The sequence below is a fragment of the Ranitomeya variabilis genome, chromosome 5, assembly GCF_051348905.1.
Source record: "Ranitomeya variabilis isolate aRanVar5 chromosome 5, aRanVar5.hap1, whole genome shotgun sequence".
Classification (NCBI taxonomy): domain Eukaryota; kingdom Metazoa; phylum Chordata; class Amphibia; order Anura; family Dendrobatidae; genus Ranitomeya; species Ranitomeya variabilis.
Window position 1 is genome coordinate 552439456 of NC_135236.1, and position 16330 is coordinate 552455785.

The following is a 16330-nucleotide window of genomic DNA, read 5'->3' on the forward strand; positions in this document are numbered from 1 at the left end:
ATGTCTGACTATTATGAACAAAGAAGCTGGATTTGATGTATGGAGTGTAGCCGAGAACTAAGGTAAAGTGAGTTCATGAAAAAATACATAATTACAAATGTAAAAAATGTAGTTGAATTAGTCGGGCATTGTTTACTTTCACATGCTGGTTGGCGTTTATTTGGTAGGGCAACGTTTATTTTAACAAATTGGTTGGCATTGAGTGGCTAGGGTATTATTCACTTTCACACATTGGTAGGGCATTGTTTACTTTTACACATTTGTATGGCACTGAATTGGTCAGGCATTGCTTACTTTTACGCATATCACTAATTTAATTAAACTGTACTAATACGAACATCCATGCTCATGTGAGGAAACTAAAGGCCCCGTCTCACTTAGCGACGCTAAAGCGATCCCGACAACGATACGACCTGTCAGGGATCGTTGCTGCGTCGCTATGTGGTCGCTGGTGAGATGTCAAACAGTGAGATCTTACTAACGATCGCAGCTGCGATCTCACTGTTTGACATCTCACCAGCGACCTGTAGCGACCTGTACAACGATCTCACATGGGAGCTATTATGACGATTCAGTGTCTGAGTCATCAACGAGGTCGTTGGTAAGGTGTCAAACACAGCGATGTGTGCTGCCCAGCGGGACCTCAACGATCAAAAAAAGGTCCAGGCCATTCCGACACGACCAGCGATCTCACAGCAGGGGCCTGGTCGCTGCTGCGTGTCACACAAAGCGAGATCGCTACTGAGGTCGCTGTTGCGTCACGAAACTTGTGACTCAGCAGCGATCTCGCTAGCGATCTCGCTTAGTGAGACGGGGGCTTAAGACATTATGGTTTAAACTTTTCACATCCTGCTATACCTGCATATTTTTCTTCACCAAAAATGATCTGTCAGTATGGAAACCTTTTCTGAAAGGCCACAGAGGCTACAACACCATTAAGAAAATGGTAACATAAACCAAACAACACAATGAAGGCCAAGCAGAACTCCAAACAAGTCAGGGACAAAGTTGTTGAGAAGTACAAATTAGAGTTGGGTTATAAAAATATCCCAATCTCTGATGATCCCTCGTAGCACTATCAAATCCATTATTATCACATGGAAAAAACATAGTACCACAACAAACCTGCCAAGAAAGGGGCGCACACCAAAGCTCTCAGCCTGGGCAAGGACAGCATTAATCAGAGAGGCAGCACAGAGACCAAAGTTAACCCTGAAGAAGCTGCAGAGTTCCCAAGCAAAGCCTTGAGTATCTGTCCATACAACACCATAATAAGCTGTACACTCCATAGAGTTGGCCTTTATGGAAGTGAGGGCAGAAAAATACCTTTACTTACACACAAATATTGTAAGGCTCGTTTTGAGTTTGCCAAAATACATGTGAATGACTCCCCAAATGTATGGAGGAAGGTTCTGTGCTGAAATGAGACCAAAATTTAGCTTTTTGGCCACCAAGGTAAACGCTATGTCTGGCGTCAAACCAACACAGCTCATCACTCTAAGAACACCATCACCCCCCAATCTGACCATCCACTACAGTTTTGAATGTGAGACAATCATCTTGGCTATCTCATAAATAAATATTACTTGCAACTGTTTAGCATATGATTAGTTATGCAGATTCTCGTCATGTCACTGCATTGTTACCGTTTTGCTCCTGCTGGTGTAAAAATCTTTTTCTTCCTGTATAGTACAAAATACAACCTGTTATCACATTCCCTAGTAGCTCAGTGTATTAGTAAGTTGATTCCCAAGTGAAAGATCACTGGTTCGAATTGCGGAGCAGCTGTGAAAATTTCCCAGCAAAAGAGAAACTGTGTCAAGCAGTTCGTCGATAGCGGTGTCTCAGCCACGATAATTGCCAAACTGCATCATGTTAGTGTCATGACAGTTGGAAGAATACAAAATGAAGAACTCCCATCCATTCAAAAGCAAAGAGGTGTATTTTTTTTTTTACTTTATAACATTGCCCCGGGAGGGACATCACTATATATTATCAGATCGCTGATCTGACACTTTGCAGTGCACTGTGACAGATCAGCGATCTGACAGGCACTGCAGGGAGGCTTGCTGGTGCCTGCTCTGAGCAGGCACTTGCAAGCCACCTCCCTGCAGGACCCGGAAGGAGCCCCGCGGCCATTTTGGATCCGGGGCCTGCAGGGAGGAGCAGGTAGGAGACCCTCTGAACAACGCAATCACATTGCGTTGTTCCGAGGGTCTCAGGGAGGCACGCAGGGAACCCCCTCCCTGCGCGATGCTCCCCTATGCCGCCGGAACTCTGCGGTCATGTTTTATCGCAGTGTTCTGGGGGTTAATGTGCCGGGAACGGTCCTTGACCACTCCTGGCACATAGTGCCGGATGTCAGCTGTAATAATCAGCTGACACCCGGCGGCGATCGGCCGCGCTCCCCCCGTGAGCGCGGCCGATCGACTATGACGTGCTATCCCATCACTGGGAATTAAGTCCCAGGTCACCTCGATGGGATAGTACGTCATATGGGATTAAGGGGTTAAACGAGGGGCACCAACAATTTTGGATACGTGTGTATATACCTAAGTGAGTCGACCAGCATGCACCAACTTGGGAATGTGTAGAAGAGACCTGGGATCAGATTTCGATTGAGACTAGTGTTGAGCATTCCGATACCGCAAGTATCGGGTATCGGCCGATATTTGCTGTATCGGAATACCGATACCGAGTTCCGATATTTTTGTGATATCGGAAATCGGAATCGGAAGTTCCCAGTGTATGGTTCCCAGGGTCTGGAGGAGAGGAGACTCTCCTTCAGGCCCTGGGATCCATATTCATGTAAAAAATAAAGAATTAAAATAAAAAATATGGATATACTCACCCCTCCGGCGGCCCCTGGACCTTACCGATGTAACCGGGAGCCTCCGTTCCTAAGAATGAGGAGTTTAGGACCTGCGATGACGTCGCGGCTTGTGATTGGTCGCGTGAGCGGTCACATGAGCGGTCACGCGACCAATCACAAGCCGCGACGTCATCGAAGGTCCTAAACTCCTCATTCTTAGGAACGGAGGCTGCCGGTTACATCGGTAAGGTCCAGGGCTCGTCCGAGGGTGAGTATATCCATATTTTTTATTTTAATTCTTTATTTTTTACATGAATATGGATCCCAGGGCCTGAAGGAGAGTTTCCTCTCCTTCAGACCCTGGGAACCATCCAGGATACCTTCCGATACTTGTGTCCCATTGACTTGTATTGGTATCGGGTATCGGTATCGGCGATATCCGATATTTTTCGGATATCGGCCGATACTATCCGATACCGATACTTTCAAGTATCGGAAGGTATCGCTCAACACTAATTGAGACATGTTTGAATCTGATTGAGAGTATGCCCAGAATGATTCAGGCAGTGTTGAAAGCCAAAGGAGGATTTACAAAATACTCACAAAATAATAAAAATTTTAATTTAGATTTTTAGGATCAAAACAGTAACATGACAAGAATCTGCAGAACTAATCATATGCAAAATAGTTGCAAATCATATTTATGTATGAGTTAGCCAAGATGATTTTCTATAAAATGATAGTAGTCTCATATTCGAAGCAGTAGTAGATGGTGGGATATGAAGGCTGAAAGTCAAAAGTTCAAAACACTGTTACCCTTTTGTAGGTCACTGTCTCTATGTATAATTCTGTTTTGGAAAAAAACTAATAAAGTATTCTGTAATTTGCACACATGCAGATATGAAGGACATCAAGCATGCATCAGGAAGTACAACTGAAGAACACAGCAAGGTGAGTCTTGCATATAAGTCATAGGAGCTTTCTATAAAAGTGATATTGTTTTATCGGCAATGTTAACCAATAGGTAGGGGATACATGTTTTTAATGGATAATCCCTTTAATACACCTGTAATTAAAAATAATGTATTCTCAATCTTTAAGTGATCTTATTCTTCTGATTTACCAAAATATATCACATTTGTGTTGTTTTAAGTGGAAGTGCGTTTTAATGTAATGTATCAGATATTGTTGTATAATTGGTCTGGCAACTGTAACGTTTCACCCGCTACGGGTCTTGGGGACAATCGCTTGGCAGCAGAATCATCATAGACAGGCACGGTTCCTCACACAAATCAGTCCATATGGTTTATTTAAACTCCGCATAAACCAGATAGGGTACAGTCCGTTTCATTACAGCCACGAAATATTACAGGACATCAGACAGTTCATGTAGCAGATAGGCTTCTCTGCTGTATGTTATGATCCCCTTGTTCGGGGTTACCTCTCAGGAATTCCACTCCTCACACTGACTTCACGTCAGTCCCAGGTCCTCAACACAGACCGTCCAGGTCTACGGTCTCCAGGTGCTTCCAGGATGACTCCACTCCCAGGAGTCTCCAACACCAACCGTCCAGGTCTACGGTCTCCAGGTGCTCCAGGACGACTCCACTCCCAGGAGTCTCCAACACCGACCGTCCGTGACCTTGCACAGGAACAAACGGCTCCATACACAGGAACCTCAGAAGAACATGTGACGCACACCCTGGTCATATTATCTACCCTTAACCACTCCCATGGGTGGGAGTGTGGTTGTGTGGCTAGTTTGTCCCGCCCATCTCACACAACTAGCCTAGTAAGTCCCCCATGATCATTATACAACATCACACAAACTCTTGTGGGACTACAGGTCCCAGAACAACCACGTTACATCGGACTTACCACGCAGACTCCCTCTGCGACACATATCGGCCATTTACCACATTACCAGTCACTGTTTCATCATAACCCTGCCTCCAAGTGCATCTTGAAGTGCACACACAGCGCCCCCTGGCTGTAACATAGGTCACTGCACTACATACCTCCCCCTTTGTTCAACCCTATCGGGGTGGACACATGACATAAACCTAGGGTTCCGATACCGGGAACCCACGTCACCTTTGATAGGCCTCCCCCGCCCCCAGCGGTCAACATGTAGGCTTTGAGCTTTAGCCCTCAAGTCACAGTCCGTCTGTGTCAACAGACCTTTAGTCACCACCTTTTTGCTACAAGGTCTCCCACCTATGTCAGTCATCCCTGAGTCAACTGAGGTGACACAACCTCTAAGTCTTCCTTCAGGCTGGGTACTTCCACCCCTTTGTTTGTCCACATTTCGGGTCGAAAGTGGCCGCCATCTTCCATCAAATGGGCTCAGCAGTCCTGTAAGGCGCCGTCCTTCAACCCTTAACTGCTCCATTTCCTTCAGATATACCATGCGATACTCCAGCAGAGTCCGTATTTTGCTAAGACTCTCCACTGTTCCTACAACGAAGAAGGGAACCATACCCTTTTCTCGGGGTATTTGGTCATCATGGACACCACCACCTTACCACTCCAGACTTATCCACCATCTCTTGCATGGCTTGACCATTCCTTCCAATGACTTTCTTCACCCTAGAGACGGGTACCTGTATTACATCTTCTCGAAGACTCCGAGCTTTCCTCACATACTCCAGTCGTCTAACAGCTTCTTCATTCCGCAATTGGGCCATCCATTTTGTACGCAGATATCCCAGGTGCATGTCACTCAGGGTAGCTACCCTCTTAGCTGTGACATCAGTTGTGGACAGTATCACTAACTGATTAGTTTCTGGGGTCCAGTTCACCTTACACACCCCCACAGCCTTCTTGAACTCTTCATGCATAGACTCCCTGGCACAGGCCTCTCTCAGGTCTTCAGGTATGCCTATCATGCATTTGAACAAGGAACTCTCCTTCTCTTCAGCTGTCAGACACCAATCTTGTTCAGCTTTCAGAGCCAACTTCCTCTGAACATCACCAGCTTCCAGATGTTTGGCCAGGATAGACACCTGCCGCTCCACCTTCTCCCAGGCTGCTTTATACATTGACTGGCTTTCTTTCAGGTGACCTCTGAGCTCCGCCACCTCTTTCTCAAAGGCACTCACACGACACTCAGCAGCCTGTCTCCGAAGCTCCTCTTGCTTCAAACGGGTATCCACAGCCTCTTGGACCATGCTTAGGTCGCTCCCTCCATCCTCTGGATTGGCTGAGCTTTCATCACGCGAGGTGGTATCTACTTCAGGCCCCACTTCCTTGGTGGCCTCCTCCAGCTCTTCACAAGGTGCAACTGGTACCACTTCTTTGCATCCTTTACGTCTCCGGCGACGGGAGGACTTTTCCTTCTGGTGGGGCTCTTCTTTACTGTACTCCCTTACTTCCTCAGAGTCACAGTCACCAGCATAGTCTGTGTCATACCCCACAGTATGGTGAACCCCCAAGTCACACTCTTTCCGGGTGTCAGCTCCACACGTTTTATCTACCACATCACTATCAGTCATATTGTGGCACACATCAGGTGACGTCATGTCCGTGAGTTGGGACCCTCCACCATTTTCCTTGGTCACGCCTGACTTAGGACTGTCAACTATAGGGGGTGCATTCTCTGCATTAATTTTCATACACATCAATTCCACAGACACTTTGCCTTTTATCCACCAGTCCCACTGGGTTTCCAAATCTCGCCCTATTACCATAGTGTACAGTAAGTCCGGGACTACTCTTACATCGTGATACGTGGACTCCTTTGTCATGTCAATGTAGAGGCAGGCTGCCAAATGTCCTTTAACGTCCCCACCTGTGTCATTCACTCTTGTCCCTAACCCAGGTGACACAGTGTATTCAGAAGGGGTTCTCAGCAAAGTCGCTTTACTCCCTGGGTCTATCAGTCCTAGCACACACATTCTCCATCCAACAAAAAGGAGCACTGTCGTGATAAATCATTAGCTGAGCAATCCACAGTATAACATGGACCTGCATAATACAATTACCCCTGGGGCCCACCGGTCTGTGCCACCCCTTTAACTTCAGGAGGCTCCGCCCTTTTTTTGGACACTGGCATTCCCCGGGTTACCGCTCCCTTTTGGGACTCCTCCCCCTTTAGGGTTACCACCCCTTTTTGGGCAATTACTCCCTTTTAGGATACCACCCCTTTTGGGACTCCGCCCCTTTTTGGCAACCATCCCTGTTTGGGTTTCCGCCCAATTTTTGAGGATGCTACCCTTTAGGGACACCACCCCTTCCCTAGGGTACACCTCGTGGACTTCCCACAGTACTTTCAGGCACCAGTTCACATCATGCACCAGAATGTCCCTGGGCTTGCACTGGCCCTTTAAGAGTCTGCACAACCTGGAGCACAAATTTTTATTTTTTTTTCAACCTTCACCAGCTCTTGCTGGCACTGCTACAGCCCCTGGTGCAGTCCCAAATCACTGGCACCTCCGGGTGCTGATCACAAGCTGCTGCCACCTCCACTGCAGCTTCTGCTGCTGCGGAATCTCTTGCTGCAACCGCGTTGCACGGCTCAACCGCAGACTTCGTGGACCCGCCGATCCACAGCAAGACACTTGTCACCTTCGTAACCCCGCCGAGTTACAGCAAGACGCTTGTCACGGTTGTCAAGACCGTCCACTCTTCTGGCTCAGACCAGCCAGCACTGCAACATGCGCTCCTTGGATCGTTGCCCGCATCCGAAACACCAATTGTAACGTTTCACCCGCTACGGGTCTTGGGGACACTCACTTGGCAGCAGAATCATCATAGACAGGCACTGTTCCTCACACAAATCAGTCCATATGGTTTATATAAACTCCGCATAAACCAGATAGGGTACAGTCCGTTTCATTACAGCCACAAAACATTACAGGACATCAGACAGTTCATGTAGCAGATAGGCTTCTCTGCTGTATGTTATGATCCCCTTGTCCGGGGTTACCTCTCAGGAATTCCACTCCTCACACTGATTTCACGTCAGTCCCAGGTCCTCAACACAGACCGTCCAGGTCTACGGTCTCCAGGTGCTTCCAGGATGACTCCACTCCCAGGAGTCTCCAACACCAACCGTCCAGGTCTACGGTCTCCAGGTGCTCCAGGACGACTCCACTCCCAGGAGTCTCCAACACCGACCGTCCGTGACCTTTCACAGGAACAAACGGCTCCATACACAGGAACCTCACAAGAATATGTGACGCACACCCTGGTCACATTATCTACCCTTAATCACTCCCATGGGTGGGAGTGTGGTTGTGTGGCTAGTTTGTCCCGCCCATCTCACACAACTAGCCTAGTAAGTCCCCCATGATCATTATACAACATCACACAAACTCTTGTGGGACTACAGGTCCCAGAACAACCACGTTACATCGGACTTACCACGCAGACTCCCTCTGCGACACATATCGGCCATTCACCACATTACCAGTCACTGTTTCATCATAACCCTGCCTCCAAGTGCATCTTGAAGTGCACACACAGCGCCCCCTGGCTGTAACATTGGTCACTGCACCACACAACCTAAAGGGCTAGTGTATCCTCAGATCAAACCAAATATACAATACCAGGAATATTGCCTCGCATATATAGATTACATGGCCATGTATGTAAAACAATATTGTATATTGTATGTATATTGTTTATATTATACAATGATTCTATACCAAATCGAAATAGTGGTAGAAATGTCCAAAAAGAAGAAAACATATATACCCGCACTGCTGACATACGCGATCACCTATCTGCGTGCTGTGAAATGCTGTACCAGTGCCTTTACCTCCTACTTATTGCATGGGCACTAGGGGTGCATAACCAAAAAAGTGCATGACATCCAAAAAGAAAAGAAAAAAAAGTAATTAGCACTCACCAAGCCTGTTGCTCTAAAGGATGACAGCTGTTTCGCGCTACATGCGCTTCATCGGGATCTGTGGAAGCGCATGTAGAGCGAAACAGCTGTCATCCTTTAGACATCATGTTCTCCCTGTCCATGTCCTAATAAAGACTTTTACAGCAACGGGCTTGGTGAGTGCTAACTACCTTTTTTTCTTTCCTTTCGAAATAGTGGTAGATTTTCATTTTAAATTATATTTTGTCCTTATATTTTGGTCACAGAATGAAGCTGATAGTGATCATCATACATCACACAGACGAAGTGGAATAACACCAGACAAACAGAAGATATTTCAGCATAACCAGGATATTGAAGGTATGCATATCAGCACTGCTTGCAGAATATTCTATTGTCTTGTTGTCTTGTGGTATTGTTGAGACAAAAATTGAAATGTGCCCCTCCACTCACTAGCAATAGAAGTGATGATGTCATAAAATTTTGCCTGCTTTGGAACTTTACTCTCTCCAGAGCAAAGACTGGAGTAGTGCACCAGGGCAACGGGGGCAAGGAGAGTAGTATTTTGTTTTTATTGCCATTAACATGTGGGGCCATCATACTATGTTTGGGTGACTTAGGAGGATCATAATGTTGGGGGATCATCATTCTGTATTTTAGCGATGTGGGGCATACTGTTTTGGGGACTGTTCGGATAATGATCCTGTGTGGGGGGTTGTAGTGTTATACTGTGTTGGAGGACTGTGGGTGCAGCGTCGGACTGGCCTGGTGGGGTAGCGGGTAAATGCCTGGTGTACTGCTGTGCTGGCTGTGTGGTGAGTAGTAGTTGGTGTCGGTGACTTACTTCACTCTGCTCTCTCGGACACCGGCTCCCACTGTCCTGCCGCCAGCTGTGTGGTGTGTGACTCTGTGAATGAGTCTGACACACACACAACTGTCTTCAGACTAGGCACTCTCTGCTCTCCTTCTGTCCTGCCTTGTAGACTGTAGCGACGGCTGTGTGGTGAGCTGCTGAGCCTGACACCCTCCCTGAAAGTGCTGGCCCGGCTACAGCTCTCTCTCTAACCCTGCTGCTCCTAAAGTGCAATACATTTTTTCAGGGTGAGTGCAGTCTCAATCCCATCCCCCATGATCTCATCTTTGGCTAACAGTGCACAATAGCAATTTTTTTTATTTTACACATGATGCATCACAGATCAAAATCTCGGCCCTATAAAAGATATACACACACACACCGCACTCTTCTTAGGGTATGTTTCCACGGTCAGGAAACGCTGCGTGTTTGATGCTGCGTACAGCCGCAGCGTCAAACACGCAGCTTCCAGATGTTACAGCATAGTGGAGGGGATTTCATGAGATCCCGTCTCCACTATGCATTCAGAGACGCATGCTGCAGACCCGCGTAAAAGGACATGCGGCGCCTCTTTCCAGAACACAGCATGTCTATTAACAATGCGGTGAAGCTCTGTTGCTGCACCGTAAATTTACCATAGACTATGATTAGATGCGGTAAACGCAGCTTACTACGCATGGCTACTAATTTAAATTAGGTCTTACCTGTCCCACCGCCGGAATTCCCGTGTCCACTGCAGTTCTTACGATAACTTAGCTTACCGCGAGAACTGCCGTGCACGTGATCGGGGGTTATCTCCAGTCACCTTAGGCTAGTTCTCACGGTCAGCTGACCGCAAGAGCTAGAGTGTAGGTGATCGCCGGAGATCTCTGGTGGTCATCTACAGCTCTGCTATGTCTGGATCATTGTCCAGCATCCAAATGTAGCAGAGCTGGACTCGTCGTGGGACACTCGTTATTAAGGACTGCGTTGGACCAGGGAGTATTACTGGAGGGGTTTTTTTGTTTTTTTTTCAGAAGATCGATGGCTTCGCTTGGATTACCAGTGTAATAAAGATGTCAAAACTGTGTGATGCTTCATTTCATTAAAATACTTTATTCTGCATGTGTGTGTTTTATTAACCCTTTACCAACTATAGGATTAGTAATGGTAGGTATCTTATTGACTCCTCTTCATTATTAACCAGGCTTAATGTCACCTTACAATAGCAAGGTGACATTAACCCCTTATTACCCCATATGCCACCGCTACATGGGAGTGGGAAGAGAGGGGCTAAGTGCCAGAATTGGAGCATCTTACAGATGTGCCATTTCTGAGGCGGCTGGGAGCTGATATTTATAGCCAGGGGGGCCAATATCCATGACCCCTCTCTAGGCTATGAATATCAGCCCGCAGCTGTCTGCATAGCCTTTCTGGCTATAAATTATAGGGGGACCCTACGTCATTTTTGGAGGGTCCCCCTAAAGGCTAAATATACAGCCTGATATTCATAGCCTGGGAAGCTCCATGGGTATTAACCCCTTCCCAGGCTACAAACATCAGTCCCCAGTCGCTGGCTTTCCCTCTCTGGCACAGAAAATTGCGCGGGAGCCCACGTCATTTTTTTTCAATTGTTTTTTAAAAATAAACAGATATTGCATTTAAGGCTGGGGTCACACTTGCGAGAAACTTGCACAAGTCTTGCACCTCAATACCCGGCACTGCCGCCAGCACTCGGAACCGGAGCTTTCAGCTGCATAGAAATACCTGCAGCCGCACACTCCGGTCCCGAGTGCCGGCGGCAGGGCCAAGTATTGAGGCGAGAGACTCGTGCGAGTTTCTGCCTAAGGCTGGAGTCACACACAACATATAAAAAATCGGTCCGTTTTACACAGATGAGAATCGCACAAATGTTTCATGAACAGTGATCCGTATTCAATGCGAGAATGCGATTTTTTTCTCCAAAAAATATCCGTGTGTCATCCATATGGCATCCGTACGACGAGATTTTCTCGCTGGCTTGCAAAATGGACATATAATGGATCCATGGGCTCAAATATTTGTGAAAACATATATACAGTCTATATATATATGTCAGTAAGACACATATATATACACATATTTATATTTCATACAGCGCTAGATAGCATAAAAGCCGGTAATTCAATTGTCGGCTTTGCTAAGTCCTTACCAAACTCGACAGGATATGAGACATGGTTTACACACAGTAAACCATTTCATATCCATTATATTTTTACATATTTCTCAATAATAATGTTAGTAGTATGTGTGTGTGTGCGCAAAATTTGGGAGCTCTAGGTGTCAAAATAAAGGGTTAAATCATGGAAAAAACTGGCATGGGCTCCCGCACAATTTTCTCCGCCAGAGTGGGAAATCCAGTGACTGAGGGCAGATATTAATAGCCTAAACATCTGCCCCCAGCCACCCCAGAAAAGGTGCATCTGTAAGATGCGCCTATTCCGGCACTTAGCCTCTCTCTTCCCACTCCCCTGCAGCAGTGTGATTTGGGGTAATAAGGGGTTAATATCACCTTGCTATTGTAAGGTGACATTAAGCCTGGTTAATAATGGAGAGGTGTCAATAAGACACCTATCCATTATTAATCCAATAGTAGGAAAGGGTTTAAAATACACACACACACACAGGCACACACACACACATTAAGAATAAAGTATTTTATTGAAAGAAAGAAACACACAGGTTTTAAAATCTTTATTGTACGCTCAATCCAACCGAAGACCCTCGTTGTTCTGGAAAAAAGCAAAATAAAAAAGCAACAATATCCCATACCTGTCCACCCTACAGTCATGTCCCACGCTGTAAATCCATCTGAAGGGGTTAAATACAATTACAACCAGGAGCGCTGCTAATGCTGCCGCTCCCGGCTGTAAAAGACTGGGGAATGAATGGAATGAAGGTAACATAGCTACGGTGACTAGTGGTGCTGTCACCGAAGCTGCGCCCCCTGGTGGCTAAATTTTGCTTTACTTTGAATATTGTTTACGTTGGCTTACGGTCTGGGTAATTTACATAGGACAAGGGATTTCTATGTGTGAGAAAAACTACTACTGATTTTAAGTAGCAGATTCTGTTAACTACAATCAATAAATTGCTTAACAAGAAACATTTTGATATAGTACAGTGCACAATACCGTTCTCTTTTGCACACTGTACAGCTTGCTAAAAGGCACACGTTTTAGTGAGAGAGGCAAAAAAATGAACAAGTAATAAAACCGTTTATGGTAGCCATAGGGGGGCCCCTAGAGTCAATTCTCCTGGTGGGCCCAAGGCACCCCAGTCTGACCCTGTGTGGGTGTGTTTATGCTGTGTTGAGGATCTGTAAGGGATCAGTCTGTGAGGGTCATCATTCTGTGTTGGGAGGCTATGGGAGATCATACTGTGTTAAAGGGCTATGGGAGACAATTCTTTGGGGGTGATCATACTTTTTTGGGGTGCTGTTGGGGGCCATATTTACAACCATACTCTATATAGTGGGCTGTAGGGACTATCATACTGTGTAGAGGAGGCTATAGGGGGCATTGCACTATTTGGGAGCCGTGCTGCCCATCATACTTTGTTGGGGGACTATGGGAGATGATACTGCTGGGTGTCATTATACTGTATCTCAGGAACTGCTGGCCACCATTCTGTGTGTGGGATCATATATTTTAGGGGATGCTAGGGGCCATTATACTGGGTGGGGAGCTGTGAGAGCTATCATACTTTTTGGGGGGCTGTGGAGCCTAATAATTTGGTTGTGGATGTGGGGGGGGATCATACTTTGTGGGGGACTGTAGGGGCCATCATACTGAGTGTGGGATCATACTTTTTGGTGTATACCTTATTACTTCTATTAACTCTTAATACCTCCTTACCACTGTTAAAGAGATTGACCACTACTTTTTTATTGATGGCCTATCCAATGGATGCAACACCAGGCACCCCCGCCTATCAGATTTATCGGGGCTGGCGCCATCAAAACTATAGTGGCCATGGCCAGGTACTACAGATCCATACCCTTAGTCTTTTCATCTGTAGTACCCGGTTGGAGCCTTTATAGAAATGATGGAGCTGCTTGGTACTACAGATCCACCCTCAAAGTCCAAGCCAGTACTGGCCAGGGGAATAGCAGAATTGCCCAATGATATAGAAGAGCTGGGGGTTTCAGTAGTTTTTAGACAGTGCTGAACCCCATGGTAACCTGACGTGCAGAAGAACAGAGAGAACTAGCGGAGGCAAGCGGATGACACAATTCCCAGGCTGGAGACATTACAGGTGAGTGACATCCAGGAAGAACTTAACTTTATAATTTCCCTATAAGAATTCATCTCAGCTTTAATGGTTATGGTTTTTGTTCTATTTCTTCCTTTTACTAGAATAAAGTTGCTATAACTATTGCATTATTTTTCATTTTTAGGATTGGTAGAGATGCTGAATAGAGTGCAGAATACCCGGGCTGATGACCAGCGTGGACTCCTCTGTAAAGATGACCTTATTCTACCTGAGTTTCTGAAGCTCCCAACAGATGAGAAGTGTGATCATTGCCAGACAACTTGTCAAGATACTGCTATAGGGACGGAGACTGTTCCATCGTGTCCAGATATATTTGCTGAAAATTGCAATGAAAAAAACATTTCCTCAGGCAGCACATCAGTAGACGCAGTGCGCTGTGTACCTTCTAATTTAGAGAATACCAATGCCTCTGCTAGCATTTCAATTGATAGCCATGACACAGCTTCTACAGCGATGGTTGACAATGTAACCACTGCCCAAATGGAAAAATTGTGCATAGAGGAGAAGATCACTATGCTTTAAACGTTAACCATATCTACTATTTATTGTATTAATCCATTTCAGATATTAGCCATGCATGGCTTGTCCAGGACTGTAGCTATAAGGTAGCAGTAGTAGCTGAGCCCTGGTGCCTGAAGGTCTCTCTGCCATGTAAAAAGACACTTAAATGGCACCACGTAGTGTGTTAGATATTTTGCATTGGGCTAGGAGCCATAAGACCAAGTCAACATGACTGCATTGCTATCCATTCATGCAAAAGGCGTATTAGTATTTGTGGCATTGCTAAATTCCTAATATCAAAACATGATTATGCCGAGCCTTGTACTAATGCCGTAATTGATATGATGGTGTTTACTTCTGACATTCTCACCACTTTTTACTGCTTTATTACCATTCATTAATAGATAGATGACTGCAGCATGAACACTTGTTAATTCAATTTTTCACTACATGGGTACAATGCATGTAAACTGCGTCTTGAGAGCCTTATTCACATGTAGCAGATTTTACCACTTCAAATTAAGGGCTAGCATGGAATTTTTACCAAGGAAAGAGTGAAATCCATGAAACTGCACATATGCTGTAAAATAAGTAAGAAACGCATGAACTTTCCATAGATCCTTGTGGGAAGACATCCTTAACATCTGAACCCTAACGAAGACCTGCCATTGTCGTTTCTGTGTACAATCTAAGCTTAAAGGAATTAGCAAAAATGACTTACTGATTAAATCAACTTTTTTATTATTATTATTTATAGTAGAGTTTTGTTTTTTTTTAGATGACTTTCTATATGAAAATATTAGTTTTAATGGCCATTAAGCCTCAACAGTAGGCTAACCCTTCTAATAAATGTTCAACTAGTGCAGTCATAAGAGGACAGAATTGTAATGAAGGCTAATATTTCTACCAAATATCAGGCCTAAAGCAATGACAGACCCCTGCCTCTAGTACTACCCCCCAGAAAGTGCAAATCTGCTTCTCGCTATATTCAACAGACTCTGTAGTATTAGTAGGGATTAATTATCAATATAAACCAATGGCCCTAAGGCCAATAAATCTCAGTAAAACCAAACCAAAAATAAAATGTAACTTTCAATTAATTTATAATAACCAAAAAGTGTGAAGTGCACAATTAAAAGCATACTGAAGCCACAGCAGTTCATAGATATTATCATTATTGGGAATATTCAAAGATTGCGCTAATGTATAATTAAATTCCAAACAATTGGTTCTCGGATGCTTGCATTGAGAACCTATCAAATATTAATATATTGTGATTCCCTTTTCTGAAAGTAATAATTATTGTTATCCATTATAAAGCCGACATAGCTCTCCGATATACACTGCTCAAAAAAATAAAGGGAACACTCAAAGGGACACTGTCACCTGAATTTGGAGGGAACAATCTTTAGCCATAGGGGTTTTTGGGTGTTTGATTCACCCTTTCCTTACCCGCTGGCTGCATGCTGGCTGCAATATGGGATTGAAGTTCATTCTCTGTCCTCCATAGTACACGCCTGTGCAACGCAAGTGGCTCAGGTAGTGCAGCTCATCCAGGATGGCACATCAATGCGAGCTGTGGCAAGAAGGTTTGCTGTGTCTGTCTGAGCATCATTTCCTTGTCTTGAGGCATTTCCACTGAAGTTGGATCAGCCTGTAACTTCATTTTCCACTTTGATATTGAGCATCATTCCAACTCCAGACCTCCATGGGATATTAGTTGTGATTTACGTTGATCATTTTTTAGGTATTATTGTTCTCAACACATTCTGCTATGTAAGGAATATAGATTTACAACTGGAATATTTCATTCAGTGATATATAGGATGTGGGATTTTAGTGTTCCCTTTTGAGCAGTGTAGTAATAGTTAATTAATGCTGTTAATAAATGGAGATATTTATGGCTGTATTTGCATCCAAAGGGATGCTTATATATGGGCTCTCGTATGACAGTATGGTCATCACATCACACAGTGCCTGTTATGTCCCATGACTTGGGAATCATACATTATTGTATTACCATTATATTGTTGTTGCTATA

The 16330-nt window shown here is 45.0% G+C and overlaps 1 protein-coding gene across 2 annotated transcripts in view; it reads left to right on the plus strand.

Moving 5' to 3' along the window:
• RGS14 (regulator of G protein signaling 14) overlaps positions 1 to 15039 on the plus strand; it is a 261749-nt gene extending 246710 nt beyond the window's left edge. For both annotated transcript variants that reach the window (XM_077265913.1, XM_077265912.1), the window contains 3 exons: positions 3711 to 3763; positions 8909 to 9002; positions 13913 to 15039. In XM_077265913.1, coding sequence (XP_077122028.1) covers positions 3711 to 3763; positions 8909 to 9002; positions 13913 to 14310 — 545 coding nt within the window. In that variant the 3' untranslated portion in view covers positions 14311 to 15039. The remainder of the gene's footprint in view (positions 1 to 3710; positions 3764 to 8908; positions 9003 to 13912) is intronic.
• The last annotated feature ends 1291 nt before the right edge of the window (positions 15040 to 16330 follow it).